The sequence below is a fragment of the Tetrao urogallus genome (assembly GCF_951394365.1).
Source record: "Tetrao urogallus genome assembly, chromosome: Z".
NCBI lineage: Eukaryota > Metazoa > Chordata > Aves > Galliformes > Phasianidae > Tetrao > Tetrao urogallus.
The window spans coordinates 58391581-58412763 of record NC_136816.1 but is presented as its reverse complement, the minus strand read 5'-3'; the positions used below and the strand labels follow the sequence as shown (position 1 = coordinate 58412763).

General features: G+C 38.4%; 1 protein-coding gene across 2 annotated transcripts in view; it reads right to left on the bottom strand.

The window, feature by feature from the left end:
- The window catches only part of PLPP1 (phospholipid phosphatase 1), a gene marked incomplete at its 5' end in the record, with an annotated part of 54700 nt that overhangs the window by 13650 nt on the left and 19867 nt on the right, over positions 1-21183 (bottom strand). Inside the window, 2 exons of one of the 2 annotated variants that reach the window (XM_079548038.1) lie at positions 14404-14684; positions 18101-18252. In XM_079548038.1, the coding sequence (XP_079404164.1) occupies positions 14404-14684; positions 18101-18252 (433 nt within the window). The remainder of the gene's footprint in view (positions 1-14403; positions 14685-18100; positions 18253-21183) is intronic. The other variant, XM_079548037.1, reaches the window with a different exon arrangement.

The window sequence follows — 21183 nt, the reverse complement described above, 5'->3', positions numbered from 1 at the left end:
AACAGACATTTCAGTATTTTTCCACGTTTGCCACAGTGATATTATCTTACAGAAGTTAACAGGAAAAAAAACAAACATTCCCATGCCATTTCAAGATTGCTATCAAGGCATAACAGACATCATTTGTTTCTGTCAGTAGGTTTTGACAATTAGCAGAAGCCCCACTGTTTCAACATCAAGTTGATCTCAGCATCAGGCAGTAACTCCCTGTCCTTCAACTCAAGTTCGACCTGTAAGCAAGCACATCCTGAAACTAGAAACAGCGTATATTAGAGCAGAATAGTTGTTTAGCATTCTGACGTTTCTGAAAATTTTCAGGACAAAAAGCCTAAATATACCAATTAAAAATCAAGTGTTTGTCAGATAATCACAGTATGCACACAAACAGCGTAGTTACTGTATGTCACCATCAAGAGACAACATAAACTGCTCCTATTTAGATGTGCACACTTCTGAAATGTGAGAGTTCATATAGACCATGATTGTCTGCCACTGAAGGGAAGAAAGGCAGCTAGCCAAGTGCCAAAGCTGACACCTAACCCTGTATTTGTAGAAACAGCTTTACACTTGGCTATTTCCATTAGGGAAGGCAACACTACCTCTGACTTCTAAACAGCTTCTGGAAGGCCCAGGCTGAAAGGCACTAACATCACCACTTCATCACCAACTTCACCTTTAGGGAAGTGGCTTAGAAAAAAAGCACAGAACAGCAGATGCCTGACAGGGCACAGAACAAAGCCCAGCCACTTCTTCGTCAAGAAGAGACAACAAAATGCTAAGAGATTTCTGATCCAGTCCTAAACGGGGAAATGAAACTATACTTCAGCTCTCTTCTACACATTACACAGAGCACATTGTTGAGAAAACATTGAAGTCTCTTCACAGGTTATCTAGCAGGTCTCACTCAGTCTTCTGTGTAATTTAAGGGTGCTGTGTTACACCCTCACTTAAACCTGACAAACAAATTAGCACAGGTTAATAAGTTTTGTGGATTCCCAGGCAGCTCCCTGCCACTTCCAGCAGGTGTCCCAGCTGGTCACTGCACCTGGGGGCCTGAATCAGGGATCAGTAAAAAGTCTCAGTCAGTCTGCTCTCCCCGTCAAAGAATAACAGCGTGCCGCAAGGTAATCGGGTTTACCGCAGACATACCACAAGGGAGGTAAGAAAGCAATCTCGTGCACAAAACTCCAAAACTGCATGATTAGTTTGCATGCACAGCATTAAGAAATGCACTGCAGAGGAGTAAGAAACTTACATCAAGTGTTCTCTGTAGCTCTTAGTTTACATTTGACTATATTGGACTTTCAAACTACTCAAAAACAGCTATTTTTGAGCTATTTCAAGCACTACTAAGAGCTTTGTTTCAGAGAAACTGGAATGAACTCCAAAAAGATGAGCTTTGTACATGTAAGTATCACAGATGTTTTCAATTCTTCAGTATAAAAACATCTTCAGATGTTTAAAATTAAAAAAAAAAGACTGCAATTTTTGCAGGATAACCTTCCTCTACTCCAGAACTTCTTAACTCTTCTGGGTTAAGATCTGTTTAGAACTCTGCTGTGAGAGCCAGAATGACAAGAACCTGGAAAGTTCTGTCTGTCGGACACAGCAACCAAGTACTCTTGAAGCGCCAACAATGAAGCACCAACAATGAACTCCCAGATTCTATGCCAGTATTTTATCCACCACCATTTAGGTTATTGCTGTTGTCCTTAAGATCTTCTCCTGTATCTCCTGAGGGCAACACACTGCCAGCTGAAGGAATTCAGAAGGTTATTGAATGAGAGAAAAGATTTCTTACATTTGTTTTTTTTGAATCAATATGTTAAATATGTTGCAGCCTACAGACATTCGTGGTTCTAGACAAACATAAGCACAGTGTAACATTAAGAATACCTTGTTCCAGGTTGAAGATTGCAAAATTTAAGTGCACTCTCATCTGACAGATTAAATTAGCTGTACATGACTGAAAACTTAGTGTTTAGCACATGAAGTATTGCCAAAAATACAACTTGGACAAAATATTGATCCAATTTGTACATTGTGCAATCCCAGTGAAAGTTCTTTGGCAATACTGCTGTCTCTGGACTTGTTAAAAATAAAACAAAAATTGTTAAAAATCTTAATGCTTTTCCATTGTTTCAGTTAAAATATTTTGAAAAGGTTTCATGACCATTCCTCAGCACACAAATACCATCTCAAAGCCAGCAAAACATCCTGTCTACTGTACCAGACAACCTGCTTCACAGCCCAGGCCTCCTTGGAAGCACATTGCCAGTGCTGGCCTGCCATGACTCAGGAATTTTACAAGTAAATAACAATTAAGAAATAAAAGTAATTAAATATTATAAATACTATATATATTTAATATATATATATATATACATACATATATACACACCAGCACTTACTAGTTCTAAAATGACCAAAGTATTAGAATTTTTGCAGATAAAAATCCTATAGACAATCCTGAAAAACTCTACTTTGGTTAATGAAGGGCAAATTATCCCAGTAGGAATTTGCATCTCAGATTTCGTGAGCATTCAAATGGTTTCATGGGATATTGTTCCCATGTCATGAAATAATGTTGGTAAACGTAAAGTTTTGTTTCAATTCTTTCAAAACCAGCAAGTCCAAAGTCAAAAGACCAGATCTGCAATCTGTCTTTTACTCAGTATCTACCTCAACTGGTTAATTAGAACATGAGGAGCAAAGCTTCATTTAATCAGGAAAAATCAAAAGCTCTTCCCACTATTACTACCAAGATAGAAGAGTAACTTAAGAAGTAACATCAAACCAATTTCAGCTAAAAAAAAAAAAAAAAAAAAAAATCAACTGATATCTAAAGCATACTTAGTTCCTAATGTGTACAGTGCAGCTCGCTATCTAAAAAAGGTCTTAAAATAAGAGAACTTAAGGGCTGGTTAGCTTTTCTGTAGCTTAGCTTTGCCACGAGTTTATGTATTATTGTTTTTTTTTTTATATATATATATATATATATATATATATATATACTGTTTATATATTATGTATTACGAGTTTATATATTATCTGAAAGCAGCATTTCTTGAATCACCTTCTGTAGACAGTAAACCTCACAATATGTAAACTGCCATCCCCTTTATCCAAGGCTTCTGTAAGGAAATATGGTACAGTTTGAGGATAAGATATTCCTAACAAGGTACAAGGCCAGCTGCATTACCTACTAGAGCTGTACAGAGCAGTAAGTTTTCTAGATTTTTCACAGTGTAAACAGATGCATAAAATCATAAAATGGCCTGGGTGAAAAGGATTACAATGATCATCCAGTTTCAACCCCCCTGCTATGTGCAGGGTCACCAGCCACCAGACCAGGCTGCCCAGAGCCACATCCAGCCTGGCCTTGAATGCCTCCAGGGATGGGGCATCCACAGCCTCCTTGGGCAACCTGTTCCAGTGCTTCACCACCCTCTGTGGGAAAAAATTCCTCCTAATATCTAATATATAATATCCTAATATCTAACCTAAACCTCCCCTGTCTCAGTTTAAGACCGTTCCCCCTTGTCCTATCACTATCCACCCATGTGAACAGCCTGTTCACACGCTCCCTTTAAGTACTGGAAGGCCACAATGAGGTCTCCCTGCAGCCTTCTCTTCTCCAAGCTAAACAGGCCCAGTTCCCTCAACGTTTCCTCGTAGTAGAGGTGCTCCAGCCCTCTGATCATCTTAGTGGCCCTGCTCTGGACCCACTCCAAGAGCTCCACATCCTTCCTGTACTGTGGGCCCCAGGCCTGGATGCAGTTCTGCAGATGGGGCCTCACAAGAGCTGAGTAGAGGAGGACAATCACCTCCCTCTCCCTGCTGGCCACCCCCAGTTGGCCTTCTGGGCTTCAAGCACACACTGCTGGCTCATGTCCAGCTTTTCATCCACCAGAACCCTCTAGTCCTTCTCTTCAGGGCTGCTGTCAAGGAAATCTTCCCCTAATCTGTACAAATAGCTGGGATGTAGAAATACCTGGGGTATAGAAAGACATGATAAAAGTTTTTGCAAAAGAGAGACAATTTAGGAAAAAAACCATCACAAAACCACCACCCAACTCCCTCCAACTATGAGAGACTCAATTTTGACCTGTCATGGTAGGTATCCCATTTTATAGCTCCTAATTAGAGTAACTACCTATATTCAGCACCCAAACAAAATTGTTAATTTTCATTTAAACACTTGTAACAGTCCTATGCTACCCTTACAGTGTTATCTGTAGAGATTCTAGCAGTTACACATTTGTACAGGAATCAGCATAGCATGCCACAAGTAAAAGGAACATCATTTTACACTCATTTACAAAAAGCATGTTTTAGGTAACAAGTTCTGCTTAATAGTAGTTTGTAATGCACACTGTTTAAGAAACAAACTACTTAACATCAGAAGTTTATGAACCAGTTGATGTCATGTCTCCATATAATGTGTTTGCATGGACAACACAACATATGCAAAGTGCTGTTCTCTACAAGAGTCTGACTGGGAAGTGAACAGCCTCAGTGAAGAAGGAAAGAGCTAGTACAGTACAGTATTGAATAGTAAGAAACTAAAAGGAAGCTTTAGAAATTAAAAAAAATAAATAAATAAATAGGATAGACCCATATCTAAGCAGCAAGAATGTTTTGTGGTGCTATATAAAAGCGGTATAGATTTGAATAAGGAAATCTTCCCAAAATAAGTATTGAATTATGGAATGATTCAGTAACAGAAAAACAGGAGACCCAATATTATATCTACTTCCACACCAACACAAAACCAAACACTCCCTAAACTAGCTGGCAAATCATTTCTATCCTCAGGTTCTTCAGACCCTCCACATCTTGACTCAAAGCTTCTCCTGACACTTGTGCTACACATTTCATTGATCTGAAGCGGAATAAACGACCAAGAGAACTGCAGGTCAGCACATCGATTTCAAATAAGTCAGACAGCTCTGCACACTTGGCAGGGAAATATTCCTAGAATTTTAATGCCCTGAGGACTTGGTTTAATGAAGTGATAGGCCTACACACAAGCTGAAGTAGCACATGCTTTAAAAACAATCAATTCTGCACTCAGTGATCAACATGTTCTCACAGCACCCACTCTCTTGAAGAGTTACAGACTTGTGCAGAAACAACTTCCAAGGACATCAGCAGGGACATAAATCTTGAAGTACTTGGCACTCCACTGCAGAGAAAAGAATGATCAATTAAATGCATAGACAAGTCATCTATTTAACAATATCCAAGCCTACTTAGAAGACAGAAATCCACTTTCACAAGACAGTATTATTCAAATTTTGCCACTTTCTCCCTTCTCATATCCACTGGTTAAACCCAGACTGAAGTAAAAAAGTCTCCGAGAGTTGCCAGTCTTTCTTTTGCCTCACTTTGGCAATTTTACCAACAAAGGCATTTCTAAGTGAAACTTCTACTGTCTTCTACAATCATATCTGAGACAGGAATGCAGAGCCACCCAGCTCTGCTTTAAGTGATGGCAGATAATAAGCAAACTTTGCCAGTGCAGACAAAGCATGCCAAGAGACTAAGCCTGCAGAATAAGAAATGTGTAATAGCTGTCTTCAAAAAAAGAAAAAGGAGAACATCATCATGTTCTTACCTTACACAAATCAAAAGTTTCTGCTTATTTTAATAACTATCACCTGTATCCTGAGCTTCATCAAAATAAGTGTGGCCAGCAACCCAAGAGAGGTGCTCCTGCCCCTCTTCTCTACACTGGTGAAGCCTCACCTGGAGTACTGCATCCAGTTGTGGAGTCCACAGGAAAGGACAGACATGACCTGTAGGAGTGTGTCCAGAGATGAGCCACAAAAATGATCCATGGAATGGAACACCTCTCCTGTGAGAGCAGACTGCGAGAACAGAGGATGTTTAGCCTGGAGAAGAGAAGGCTCCAAGGTGACCTGATAGCAGCCCTTCAGAATTTAAAGAGGAGCTACAGGAAAGAAGTGGACAGACTCTTTAGCAGGGTCTGTGGTGACAGAACAAAGGGAAATAGTTTCAAGCTCAAAGAGCGTAGATTTAGGTTAGATGTAAGGAGAAAGCCTTCTACAGTGAGGGTGGTGAGGCACTGGAACAGATTGCCCAGCAATGTGGTGGATTCCCTGTCCCTGAAGACTTCCAAGGTGAGGTTGAATCAGGTCCTGGGCAACTGGATCTAGCTGTGCATGTCAGTCTTCATCGCAGGAGAGTCAGACTAGGTGGCCCTTAAGTGACACTTAAGTGTCCCTTACAATTCTAAGGATTCTAAAATTCTAACAACAACAAAAACAAAAAAAAAAAAAAAAAAGAGGTTCTAGGAAGAAATAAGCAAGTTTTTGTTGTAGATTGTTTTTTTTTCCTATTTGCAATTACTTTCCTCCCCCTTCTCCACAAGTCTTTTGAAACAAGCTTTGTAAATACTGTAAGAAGTGGGGGAAGAAAGTCAACTTTTTCATATGTCAGGATTATTGTACAGTGGTTTCACTTCACTGAATGTCAGAATGCTCGTCTTCACTACTAGGTTGAGCAGGCTCTTAAGCCTCGGCAAACACAGTCTACTGGGTTTCCCTTACCCCACAGTACATGGAAACAGGCAGATAACATGCAATATCTGTTTTGCCATTTTTAAACAGACAGATTGCACATTAGCAGGATAATCTATTTGGGCAACAACTAGTTACCTGGTTGTTCTGCATTTGTCACCTTGTACATATTGTGCATATTGACATGCAGTTACTAGAAGAGTAAACTGCACTGTGAGATAACCAGTAGGGGGAAAAAGATGGATTAGTCTCCTGCTTTTTCTTTTCAAATGAGCAGGTCATGACTACTCTTGGATTTACAAATATTCTTCTTCAGTTTCCATTCATGAAGTAACAAGTTACCAAAACTAATATTCTTACCATGCACAAGCATGTATGTTTTGAAGACAGTATTACCAAGACCAACCTACCAGCATATTGCAACAGCATTGCACACTCACGCTGCAGAACCACCTCTAAGTCTTCTTCTGTCAGGTTTGACTGTGTCACTCAGTTTAACTCAACACACAATCGGAGTGCTTTATTTCTTCCTATGCCTCTAGTTAGCATCTTAAAAAAAAAAAAAAAAAAAAAACACCCAAACAAACAAAAAAATTAGGAACTTGTTTACTTTATCAGTAATACAGGAAAAAGTGAGAGTGAAAGCATCAATAGACTCAAACCAACATTTAAGCATTTAAGTCTGGTTAGCGTAGAAGCTCTTTTCATGTAGATGGGCCATGATCTCATTAGAATAAAGGAAAAGGAAGATCAGACACATGATCCAGACTGCAGAATGGCTTCTCAGCTGCTTATTGCGAGCTCATCTTTCATATCAGTTCCTCCTATCACCAGTTAATTTCTATTGCAGAGGCAGCTTGTTATCTAGATTAAGAACAACCCTACTTCATTATTCACTGTAGCCCAGGAGCAGCTTCTAAAGTTTTTAAAGTTAAAGAGATTAATTCACTACCACATTTCAGCTTTTTCCTTCCATGTAAACTTTTCATAAGCATCAAGTGTGGGTGCCCTGACTTTAGGTTCCATTTCTCAGGATTATTTGGATAGGAGTGGAAGTCTTCACAAATTAACTGTTTTATGTCTCAAATGACACCAATGCCAAAACGGACAAGCTATATCACTTGATTAATAGTGAAAAAGTATCTGGCATTGTATTCATCCCCTCAACAGCTTTGGTGTCCAAGCTTCTTAATTACTTTTTGGCATGCATCTTTTCAGAAGAGAAAGCTACTGATTAGATTCTGATGAAAACTACTCAACATTCAAACTTCACTACTGTGTAAGAGCTCATATGTTAAAAGCTGTTACAGAAGTAATTGGAATGCAATATACAACATAAAAGTAGAGTTCTAGCAAACATGTAGTTAACAAGTTTGTACAAACTTTAGAGACATTTCTGATTCATTATGTTAATACAATCTGATTTGGATAAGTAAACTATTTAGTTATGTTTGAATGATTAAGCGTGGTTTGATTTTTGACAAAGCTTTTCAGTTTCCAAACAAAGTTTTTATGAAGTATTCCAGTATGAATTTATTTTAGTACAAACTAATGCTTCATCTTAGAAATACCCTCAATATCAAGAGAGTGCAGAAAGAACAATTGTTTACCAAAGACAGATTAATCAGAAGCAAGTGTCCAGTCTTTTGGGCTAGGCTTAAAGAAATCCATAGCAAACCAATTGCAAAAATTATCTAATGAAACAGGGAGAAAACATGACTGATTTGCATTTTAGTGAGTATTGCCTCATTTAGTTTTGAAGGTGTTTTCATCAGGTAGAAGAAGCAACATCAGAGTTTCCAACTTTATTTTGAAGCTCAACTAAACTTTAAAGCAGGTTAGCCCCGTGCCAGCTGTCTGACATGGGTACTTAGCTCCTGGGTACTGCTCTGTGCAATTTAACTGCAATCACTGGCATGCATCTGCACACACCACCTGTGAAAGAGCTCAAACAGGCAGCTCTAAACAAAGAGAAAGTAAAATTCCTGGCAAATGATTAGTCAAGGGCACCACCTTGGCAGTTGTACTGAAATAAATTATAAAGGTCAAAGAAGTCAGCTCTAATTTCCTAAAGACCTCTTTGAAGATTACACTTTGAGTTTGCAATAGCAGACTACACAGCTTATTCCAAGAGCAGGCAGCAATATATCAACAGGAATAGGGAGCTGTTTTTTTCCCCCCACAAACTTCCAAGTTCTGATATAAATCTGTACATTAGCAGTACAATCATAGTCATGAACATTAACAGCTGTGCTATCAGTTACTACTAATGGATCTACATGACAGACTGAAACTAGAGATTTTCAACTATTCAATGGTAAACTGACCTTCAAATAAAGTGTTTCTCGCACACAAACATTCCTGCTGGTCTGCTTTTGAGGCAAACACAGTTCAGATTGCACAGACTGCCTCTAAAGTAGCTTGCCTTGTGCAACATGGTTTAGTATCTACCACCTACAGTTCAAAGGTTTTAGTTGTGTGTATATGTTTAGTGAGCAGACAAATAAATCAGCAAGGACAACTTCTTGGACTTGCCTAGTCATCAGGTTCTCCTAGTCCTACAAACCCAGGACTCTGAACTTTTATGTTCCAACCTACCACCATACTCAGATATAACTTCTAAGATTTTTTTTTTTCCACTGACAAAAGTATTCAGAAGTCAGTGTTTATAACACTGGGAGAAATCCACACTGCCCATCTCAAACGTAATAAGCACCACATCCATGAAAAGTTGGGAGTAAACACAGGAAGCCAGAGCAAGTAGACTAAGAGCATTTTTGCACACACCCAGGATGATTACATGAAGGTGGGGGGCAATACTCCTCACTGAGCAAGAAGGCGTGCAGATGGAAACTAGTTTAACCTGTCAAAGCAAGAGAATAAACCAACCAACTGCACTGCACACTGCAACCAAGTTTAGCTACTAGAGGTTGGCATTTGCAGTTTAAATGAACTTGCAGGTGTTCAGCATGTCTTATAAATACCCATGCCAATGCTGCCTCTCTCTCTCTGTATGCAACCATCCTATTAAGAGGCAATGTGGACTTCAAGAAAAATTAAAGAATTACGTTTCAATTTGAAGTTTCCTTAAAAAAAAAAAAAAAAAAAAAAAAAAAAAAAAAGCTCTGAAAAATGTCCTCAGAATTTAAGTGGGTACCGTGAAGGGTATTAACTCTAAGAAAAAAAGCAAGAGTCTTAACAGTAAGGTCTTTTCAATATGCACTACACAACAAAAATATAGCAAATATTTTATGCAGAGTCAGTAGATGTTGAAATATCATCACTGTCTGCACCCATCTGCAGATCACCTGTAGTATCTTCTATTTGCTAAGAAACAGAGGTTACGAAAGACATTGCATTTATGCACATGCATAATACATACAGCAGCTTACTTCTGAAGCTGTAATCACAGCTAAAATTTTTGCTGACAGGGCTAATTTGTCAAAAGAATGTTTAGAATTATGTTCTCATGCCCTCCTGTGCAATGAAGCTCAAATGACAATATGTTTATATATACAAAAAATGTGTAAATACATAAAATCTAAAAAACTTGAACCAGATGTCACCCAGATTTGAAATTCAATCCAGATTTTTCAGATGCAACCCACATGGTCAATAAATCCCATTACAAAGGGACACATCTGGCAATTATGAAATCCAGTTTGGAAGAGATTTAATATACAAACAAGACAAAAAATCCTTATACCCTATGTTTCTGTAAGAGACCAGAAACAAGTCAACAATATTTAAATAGCAGAAGTTTTGAGAAACGAGACTCAGACACCTCCAAATTAATCAAAGGTCAATAAATGAATAAAAGCTAACAGATAAATGAGTTCAAGAAACTACATTATGCATTGACATATGCATTGACTCTTTTTACAATGCACTATAAGGTACAGCTGGAGACGCAAACGGAAAAGCAAAGTTAAAGTATCTCAAAGAGAAAGTCTGCTTCGATGTTTTGAGGCCAATGATCAAGCTTTTCCAAGGGCTCAGGAAATACGGAAAATTGTTAAGTATTCTTTTCAGTTTTAATAAGAAATTTAATTTTATAAACAAAACATAAATCAAGATATCTCAGCACCCACTTATCATACTGGGCATAGGAATCCAGATGCATCATATGCAGGAGGGCTTCTTAGGGAACACCAGAAGTCTCAAGATCTACTGAAAAGACAATGTGGCAGGTAAAAACAATTCAACAGCTTTTCTTTTTTGGCAATGTTGCTGGACAGGCCACGCAGGAAAGGTGCTTCTCTGAATCTTATTCAGCAAATATACTGAACTTATCAGACACATAAGCAGCACTGGAGGCAGTGACCACGTGATGCTCGGATTTCAGGGACAAAATCATCACAGCGTAAGAATCTTCCATCCCCTTGCGCAAGAAAACAAATAGGAATAGCAAAAGATCTTGATCCAGCAAGCACCATCTGGCTGAGTTCAGACCAAAAAAGCACAAGAGGTAGAAACAGACCATCTATCAAGGATAAGAATTGATGCATCACACAAGCATGCTGTAAAGAACAGCCAAGGCTGGAGCTGAAGAGACTACTCTATTCAACAGTAGAAGAAATTGAATGAAAGATGGCAAGAATTCATACAACTGTATAAAGACAGAACTTTACAGCTATTTTATGAATGGTAGAAGACTTTAGTTTTTAAGAAAGCAAGCATATTTGTTTTCTGTAGGGTTTCAAGCGAGATACCACAAAAAATGTCATTCACAGTAACTGCTGCACCAAAATACAGTATTAAAAATACAAAACTGCATTACCTTCATAACCTACCTGCCAGTTCTCCAGAGTTCTGGAGTATATCTGAATTGATTCTTAAGCATTATTAAGTTAAATTGATTTGTCCCAGTTAATTCATTTTTGAGATTTATGACCACTCATACAACAGCACAACTTATGAGAAAGTTAGAACAAACCATCAGTTTTAAAAGTTAGGAGCCCATTGCTTTCCAATATTGTAAGAAGTTGGATGCTATGTTACCAATATGTTTCACAACCCTTATCAGGTTTTGATTCTACAAGCTGACTTTCTTTATTTTTTTTTTTTTTATAACTTCTACATTGTTTCGGGAAGCGATTTTTACAAACAGAAAAATTAAAGTATACTTTCTAATTTTAAAGTTCTATGCAGAACTTGTCCGAATTACATGTCCAGATGGAAACAGAATTTGCATTTCTTTCCTCCATAAGGCTATTAGTGTCTCCATGACAATACCGTGCAATATTATTCAGGAGACAATGAGTAGTAACACTGCATACTTTATATTACATCATTTATTCTCAACACTCTGTGGATAAAGTTCAAATAGTCTCAGTTTCAGTAAAGCCTTTTGTATAGGTTAGGTGTAGTATGTTGTTCGTGCTACTAAGTTCGTAACACGATAAACAGAGGTGACAGCATAATCCTCAATGAAATATTAAAAAAAATTAAGCTGTACATAGCAGCTAATACATTGTTTAAGAACTAAAAATTATTCACAACTCTTCAGTACCTTAAGTTTGTTCTGTCTTCTTTGCTCATGTGTTTGTGCACCTTGATTATGAGTTTATCGTGAGTTTTTCCCCAGTGTTCAACATACTCGCCCTCTACTCTGCCCTGGTGAGGCCTCATCTGGAGTACTGCGTCCAGTTCTGGGCTCCCCAGTACAAAAAAGACAGGGATCTCTTGGAAAGAGTCCAGCGGAGGGCCACAAAGATGGTGAAGGGCCTGGAGCATCTCTCCTATGAAGAAAGGCTGAGTGAACTGGGTCTGGTCAGCCTTGAGAAAAGAAGACTGAGAGGGGACCTGATCCAGGTCTATAAATATCTAAGGTATGGGGGGCAGAATGGCGAGGTCAGACTGTTTTCAGTGGTGAGTGGAGACAGGACAAGGGGAAACGGCAGCATAGGAAGTTCCGCACAAATATGCGCAAGAACTTCTTTACAGTGAGGTGACGGAGCACTGGAACAGGCTGCCCAGGGAGGTGGTGGAGTCTCCTTCTCTGGAGATGTTCAAGATCCTCCTAGACATCTACTTGTGCGACCTGTGAGGGAACCTGCTTTGGCAGGGGGGTTGGACTCGATGTCTGAAGGTCCCTTCCAACCCCTACGATTCTGTGACCTACATAACTACACTAGACATTCAAGCTTACAAGCTCATTTTGGACAAGTGAAACCAGCAAATATAGTAAAGTACACTTAAGTGAGAAACAGCAGAATATTTATTTACAGCTCCTGCTGGGAAGTATCTATGGTTTCTATTAACTCCTTCCAGTGCACGAACACTAACAAAATTCATGAACAATCTGCCACAGACTAGTTAGGGAAGTGTGCCTTACGACTAACAAAGAATGGAGAAGTCATGTGTCCTTCCTGAATCCTCTATGCCTACTCCTCTTTCAGGAATTCGGGTAAATTGCTGATCATTTTAATAACCCAGCACACCTACTCCTGTTCTACCAGGCCCTGCTTTGTTCAAGTGAGAGATAAAACAGCCATTTGGCAAGTTACTATCTTTAATAATACTAAAGAAAGTATCTGTAAGGCAATCATATCAAGACATGCATTTGTGCTGTTTATGAGAACTGACATGTTAATTACTCACACCACTAACAGGAGATCAACTTGTTTTTCCCTCCACCCCTTAATTCAGAGACATGAACACTCATCCTTGTATAGACTACTTTTCTAAAACACTAAAAACAAGCAGTATATCCAATAATGAACTTATACAGTATGGTATTCTTTTCCACAGTACAACTACATTTAAAAATATATCCACATCTTTGTAATCTCTTTGTAATCTCCCATCTGAATAAGTATTAGAAGCTCTGCACACGACTAGCTGGAATTGAACACAACAATACTTTCATAAAAGTTTCAGAGCATATTTTTACATAAATCACTCAGCCTAAAATTATTTGAAGTACTGCACACCAGCTTCTGTATCAAAACTAACTTAAATGCCAGAGAATGCCTGAAGAAAGGGTTCTCCTACCAGCAGGTAGGAAAACACTACTTACTAATACCCACACTCATCAACTTAAGAATTTCTAATTTAAATAAAAATTACATTTTAATGTAATATACATCAACTTCCATATGCAGCTTTCAACAAGATATGAATGATATTTACACTTGTATACTTATTGTGATCCTCAGCTTAGTTTAACCAACAGTATTAATAGAAGTGCAAGTATACCACAGAAGTTGTCAAGGGGCGAAAGCTAAAGCTACCCAACGCTGAAGACAACCGTTTTCAGAGTAAAAGAAGATACAGAATTCAAGAATTAGCATAATCAAGTTCAGGCTAGTGTAAAAACTTCACTTGAACTAACTAAAATCCAGTGCTACCTTAATCAGTGTAGGCAACCAAGCAGAACTCCACTGCAATATCTTCATGTTATAACATAAATATGTGCACAAATATAATTCAAGTGTATCTTTACTCAAGACCTCCTGCAATTCAGCAGGCTCCCAGTTGTACTTGAAATAGTAGTATTCATTTGATGTTTGCAACAAAACATGCATTGCTTATCCAAATCACTAAGCTTCCACCCAGCTTGGGAGATGAAAAGAGAGATCAGAACAGCACAGCAAGCATAGTTTAAGTACACTATAAATTTTTACTCTGGAAGTGGTTTTCTCACTATCAATTAAAAAAAAAAAAAAAGAAAAAGAAAAAGTAAATAAAGTTTAGATTTTTTTCTGTGTTCAGTCTCCCACGTTATATTACTACCCAGTCAGCATGTCCAGTTCAGAACCTGTGATTTCATACACTATGAACTCATCATACCCAAGACATTACCAAGCCATGAAAGAGGTCTCAAAACCAAGCCTACAAGATCACTTAGACTCACCTTCCTTCATTGATCTTTGCTTTGTCTCCTTGGCACGGGAAGTTCTCAATGTAACCCAGACTGCAGTTGATCTGTGTCCAGTCAGGCTGGCACACCGCAAGGAAGTGAGGACGCAGTCTGCCTATGGAGTACTTGGCAATGTCCGTCAATGACTGGCTAGCAGCTGCTCCAAAAATGAAGGTTCCAATGGCTTTGTAAATAGTGGCTATGTAGTTATTTCTGACAAATGAGTTTGAGTGCAAATGGTTATAAAAGACAGAGAGAGTCTCTCCTAAGATAATCTGAAAGAGAAAGAAGGACAGCAGTTAATCACTTAAAAAATACTATTGTTAATAATCAAGCTGATATATTTCAGATTAAAGAAAACTGGGTTGCAGAATTTAAGCTCCCTAGAAGTTGACAGTAATCATTTCTAAAACTTTAAAACACGTTATTATTTAAAATAAATCATTTTTGCCCTACTGTGCATCACGTTGCACTTTATAAAAGCAAGTTGTACAGGTAAGCTGATTCTCAGAATATTTATTACAACAAAGCTTCCACTGGGTAAAATTCATTCATACTGTTTGACACAAAGCTGATGAAAAGTATTCTCTTCAATTTTATATTCCATCCTACACTGACTTTTCACTACTTTAGTATCTGCTAAACAGAATTCTTCTGTCTTATCAGGTTTTTCATGGTTTTCTGTTTTGGTTTGGTTTTTGGTGGGTTTTTTTTTTTTTGTTTGTTTGTGTGTGAAGCCAGAAACCATTCTGAAGCATCTAAATTTGATTTTCACATGTGAAAGGCCAGTTATTTAAACAAAGTAACCTCCTAATCCTTAAGTAAAGTTTATCTTTAGGGGAGAAAAAGCTCAAAGGATTTCTCATATTGTGTGTTCAAAGTATATGCATCATGAACTTATTAAGTATTGATAGGAGATTTTTTCCTCCAACATCTGCCTTTGGCAGAAAGCATGTTTTTCTTAGAACAGGTATATAAATCTTCAGTCCCACTGCTTATATTACTATTTTATCCAGAGTGACTGGATATGAGTCAGCCAGCCCTATTTTATATAGAAAGGCTCTTCTACAGGAATAGCTTAGATATATGTGTATAAAGTCACTTTCAAAAATCCTAAGGATTCAGTGATAGCTCCATCTATCACTTACAAGAGTGACACATCCATGATATCAGAAAGGCAGAGACTGTGTGAATTAAGCTGTACAAAAAGGCACTGACACCTGAGGAAAGTGGCTGTCAGTAGCTCCGCACATGTAAAGCAGGCAGACATGTTAATAAGGGTACAACACTAACAATTTTTTTGCATTCTGCACCCTGCTGGAACATTAACTGAAGCAGAGAAACACCAAAACAAGGACAAAAAGCTGAAAAAAAATCTACATTTCAAGCACAGAAGTCAGTATGTTCTTAAAACAAATCCTAGAGAATACCTCTTAATGAAGTAAACTGAAACAAAGTATTACAGCCACAATTAATCCTATTAAAAGAACAAGGCTGAAAAGCTTAAAGAAAGACTCAGTTGAGATGACAAAAAGTGATATCACTACAGCTACTTCACTGGACTCACAGTATTCATCTGCAGTGGACTACGTAAAAGCACTGAGGATAAGACACTAATACGTGCTTTTAAGTGTCTGACTTGATTTTCTGGCAAGACTGTTTTCATTTCACCACTAAAAGATCTCTAGATGTTCTGAAGGTGGCTTCATTAGACAAGCATGTATACAGACTCACATGGAGACTGGATAAAAACCAAAGGAAATACATTCATTAAAAATTACTAAGTTCATTGAAGCCTTTTCTGACTCAGACAGGCCCTCATCTAAAAGTGGCCAATAGGAAAGTATTTTTCTGTTCTTTCTTACTTCTGTTTTAACCACTGCTGAAATGAAATAAACTAGATGGACCTCAGCTGTGACCAAGTATGGCTGCTCTTATGGAGTACTGACTACCAGCATGAGCAGAGTGAAAGAAGTGGTCCTACCATAAAAGGCAAGATCTTCCAGCACAGATCTCTTGCCAGTTAACTGAACAAAGAGTAAAAAAAAGTTTCTGCTGTATTTCTTTTAAGTTCTTGAACCATAGGCTTTCCTCCTACTCACAAGAAACAAACAAACAAACAAACAAACAAACAAAAAAACAAAAAAACCACAGCAAGCCAGTTCTGGTTCCCAGTCCTCACATTTCTACAGATACGGAAAAAAGATCCCATCCAGGAGCACACAACCTACATGTTGACATGTTTGAACCTAGAAAAAAATCCCTGTCTTGAGTATTTGTACAAGAGTCAGACTGCCATAGTATTCTCTGATTTGTAACCCAGAGAAGCAGTTAGCCAATATTCTGCTTCTTTTCCTGTTTTAATTTCAAGAATATACTTGGATAAATTGTTAAACACCTAAAGACCTTATCTGGCATGAAAGTTTCAGTTCTGCTCAAATTGTAACGTGATCAACTCTGATGACAATCAGCACATAGATACAATGAGCTGAGTTATAAGCTTTCTGACATATCTGAACCGTGATGCTGAAACCTCACCTGGAGGGCAGTCACACAAGATATAAGGCATGAAATGGTTAACTGTTGAGCTCCAGACTTACTCTCAATTGATGACATGTTCATGCCACTTCAGGCATTAGCACTGATACTTCTTGCTTACACTTCCAGGAGCCCTTTCACTCAACCCAGCAGAAAGCTAAAAGCTATTTTCAACCAGATTAAGGATTTCCAGTAGCTTGCACAATTCAGACGTGACACTGTAGGTGGCAAAAGACAGTGCTGTAAGTGGAACCTGACTTTTTCCTCAATAAGAAGCTATTACGTTGGCTCACCTGGCAGAGTACAACTAAATCTCAAGGGGCAGAGTTAAAATATGCTCGAATCAGTTCATTTAAGCTAGGAGTTGCAGTCAAAGAGGGAGATTCTAAACTGCCTCATCCCCTTCAATGGATACTTAGCAGTTGCACAGGGAATATTACCAGTTTGCTGATTCAATGTGAAAGGAAGACAACCTTAGGAACTCAGTTGATTCAAATGAGGTGCAGAATAAAAGTAAACCCTGGCATTAACTCAAACATAAATGGATTCTGTGTGAAGGTGCAACTTCAGGAAAAAAATTCCCTGGCTACTCATTCTTTTTTTCTAGGGTTATGTTTGTGGTTAGTTCTGATTGAAGTCAGAATTTTGAGGGTTTCTATTATTAGTTTATTCAAGAAGTTTGTACTTATGTTATACTTCCACATATAGAAGAACTTCCAATGATTGTGCAGCAGGTAGGAAAGCTGACTACTATGTTACACTAAATTGTCTTCTGAAAAGAGCAGTTCCCAGAACAGGAATGTTCAAGACAGTCATTTGGTGCACATCTGTGTTATTTTCAATCAATAAGGAACTAATTTTCTGTATCTCAAGCCACAGAATTAAGTAACTTTAAAAAAAAGACAACTACTGTCATAATTCTACCATGTTCTTTTTCAGTTCTCCAATTCTATTTGTTTGGCTTCAAAAAGCAGAAATTTATCAAGTTATCTTTTTTAGAACACCATTACTACTGCTTTAATACCTAGTTGAAGGGCATTATTTTGAAACTGGGAAATCCTACAGAACACAGTTTTAGAGATCTGTATTAACAGATTCCCCCTCCTTCCCACCCCCTCTGAAACCAAATGCAATGAAAAAAAGTTTAACTTACAACAATTATACTGAAAGGAACAATTATTCCTGCTAACAACTTATAAGAAATGGTGTCCTCTTTGTATGGATAGCGGATGGATTCATCACTACAGAAAACTCCTCTCTGGAAGGGGATACGTCTTGAACTGAGAATTGCAAAAGGCAAGCCAGCTAGCAAAAAGGAAAAAAATACATTACAAAAGCAACATTAAATCTATAGTGATTATTACACCCCCAAATATGCAAAGAGAAGTGCATAAAGAGGAAGAGGCATGCAGCAAGTCAGAAAGTTATGCACTTTGCCCGATGACTGCCTTTTTGTTTTTGCAGCTCCCTGGAAAGGCTGCTGAATCATACATACAAGCATAAGGAAGGAAGATAGGATTTCTTTCACCTTCATATTTGTAGCACATCAAGCACGAAAGCAGTCTGAAACCATGAGTGAGTAAACAGTTCAGTGACAGCCACTGAGTTACTCAGTTTGCTGCTACTGCCACAGTTATTCACTATTCACTTACATTGCAGTGAGCAACAATTGTCCCTTTACCTCTTTTCTGGCCAGGTTGAGAAATTAGGAGAGCAGAAACTCTCATTTCATAAAAGCAGAAAATGCGTGCTCCTCAGGGAGTGCAAAAGCAGAGGGAGTTTTTAGGAAGGGGGGAAGGGTTGACTACTTGTGCATACAAGAAGCCTCCTCACTTCACACACTCACTGGACAGGTCCAAGGAACAATGTGGTCACTGCACATGCCCAACAGCCTCAGGCTTGGAGATATTATTCCTATCTTCCACAAAAGAAGTTTCTGACTCACCCTAAGCACAAGATGAAGATGAAATTGTTTGTAGCTCAGGAGACCTGCAACACTAACTAAAACTGGTCATTTGAAAGCAAAGTTCACAAGAAGCTCAAAATAGAGCAAAAATTCCCACAGACAAGTAGAGTCACATTTTCTAAGTCTGATCCTTCAGACTTGACACACACAGACTCCGCAGGCACTGCCTGTATTGGCATGAACTACCTCTGAAAGAAGTGACTGTATAATAAAAAAGAAGTGGGAGGCTACCAGGAACATTGAACAAAACTGTCTTTTTTTGATTTAGTGACATTAAGTGTTTAAGGGCACTTGCTCAAAATTCATTAATATCACATACAAAATGCATACCAGCTTAGAGTTAAAGAACATTTGCAGGGAGAAAGTGTTCGTTATCTACCAATCTACCATCCTTATCACAAGGATAAAAACCAGCCTCTTTGCTGCCTGCCAGAAGGATGCTGTTCAAGTCACATTTCCCCTGACAGAGGTTCTGAGGAGACACAATCCAGCTCTTCCTTTCCATATACACACATCAACCACCCTCAAGTGTCTACAAACTAAAGTAAATATAGAAAGAATTAAAAAAAGAAAAAAGATGCAGGGGAAAAAAAAAGGATGGATTAAAAAAGAAAAACATAGCAATCAAGTAGTAAAAGAATTGAGTGGTAGGAAGAGCAGGGGCACACCAAGTTAATGCTCAGGTTTAAAAAAAAAAAAAAAAAAAAAAAAAATTTAGGATTTTGAAAAGGATCCTTTCTCCCTTTTTAATCTCCACCAAAGTCCTCCAAACTAAGCCTGACTCTTGGGCCAGGCACAGATGAGGAGTACTTCAGTTACACCAGTGATTTGCTTCAGATCTTGCTCTTCACATTATGTTGAAGTAACTGTTGTAAATAAATGCTCCACTTTAAAACCAGAAGAACAAACAACAAGCTAATGACTCACAAGATGAGAACTTCCTTGAAGTGATCCCTAACGAGTGTGATACAGCACAGCCATAGTGCAGTAGTTTAGAGCTCCTGGTAGCACCCAGCTGGGATACTTGGGCACATCACAATCAGATGTAGTCTGTATTGCTACAATTGTAAAATTTAATAGCATGCAGAGCTTCCTGTTACTTCCAGGGAAGAAAAAACCTGCCACTGTGAAAAGGAGCTATTACCAGTTCCACACCAGAGAGACTATGATTGACCTAGTGCTGGAAGCCATCCAGGCACACCAGTGGAACAGAAAAAAGACAGAAGCACAGGTTAAGAGCTGAGCCAAGCCAAAGCCTATCCAAAACACTGAACCATTCAGATACCCGCCAGCAGAGAACCCTGAGAGCTCAGCTGTGCTGTGCAAACACAGCCTTTCTACCAGTGGGAAAAAAAAAAAAAAGCTGTCCATTCATCCTAATAAGAACAAAATGGATTTGGAAGACACCACAGCCCTCATTTCTGCACTCCCCCTGTGCTGGTGTTATGACAGCATACCGGTACATCATCAGCTGTTTGGTAGTTAGCTACATTGTGTGACATGAGTGAACCTGCTGATTGTTAACATGACAAAGAGTGACAGAATTAAAATTCCGCTTTTGCTCTGCACATACGAAGATTTGATACTTCTTTAGATCTAAAAAAAAAAGATGTAAAGATATAAAGAAAAAGGCTTATTTTCATACTGATGATTTTTACAGGTTTACTCTTTTAGGTTAGATTCAATCGCAGGAAAGCTGTTGCTCACAAAATTGAGTTCAGCCTAAAAACACAAGTCACAGAATGGCTGAGGGACTTCTGGGTCCATGTGGTCCAACTCCTACCCAGGAAGGACACCCAGACCAGGGCGCCCAGGACCATGTCTGGATGGTTATCAAAACCTAAAGTCTCTGCTCTCCTAGTCAGGTGCTGTCACTGGCACCAGGTCACCAGCTATGTATTACTCTTCTTAAAAGAATGCTTTATGAAAAATAGCATCAAGGCGACTCCTCATTTCCTGCTACCCCAACCTCACTGTTGCAGTTTTTCATCAGCACAAAGACAGCAAGCTTCCAGAGAGCTTGGGTTATATTTATTTTGTTATGTTTTGAAACTGCATTCTTTTTTGCAAAGAAAAGGTGTCTGAAACGTGTGCCCTCTCTTCAGCAATGCTGAGTTTATGCAGTAATTAGTCTGCAATTCCTTGCAGCATTATCCTATATCAAGTCAATGTAAACAGAATAGTTAAGTTTAAGTGAACAAGTTAAAGTTTGTGGTTGTTTTGCTTTTTAAGCAAATAGGAACCATCTAAATTAAGTTAAAATGTCTTCT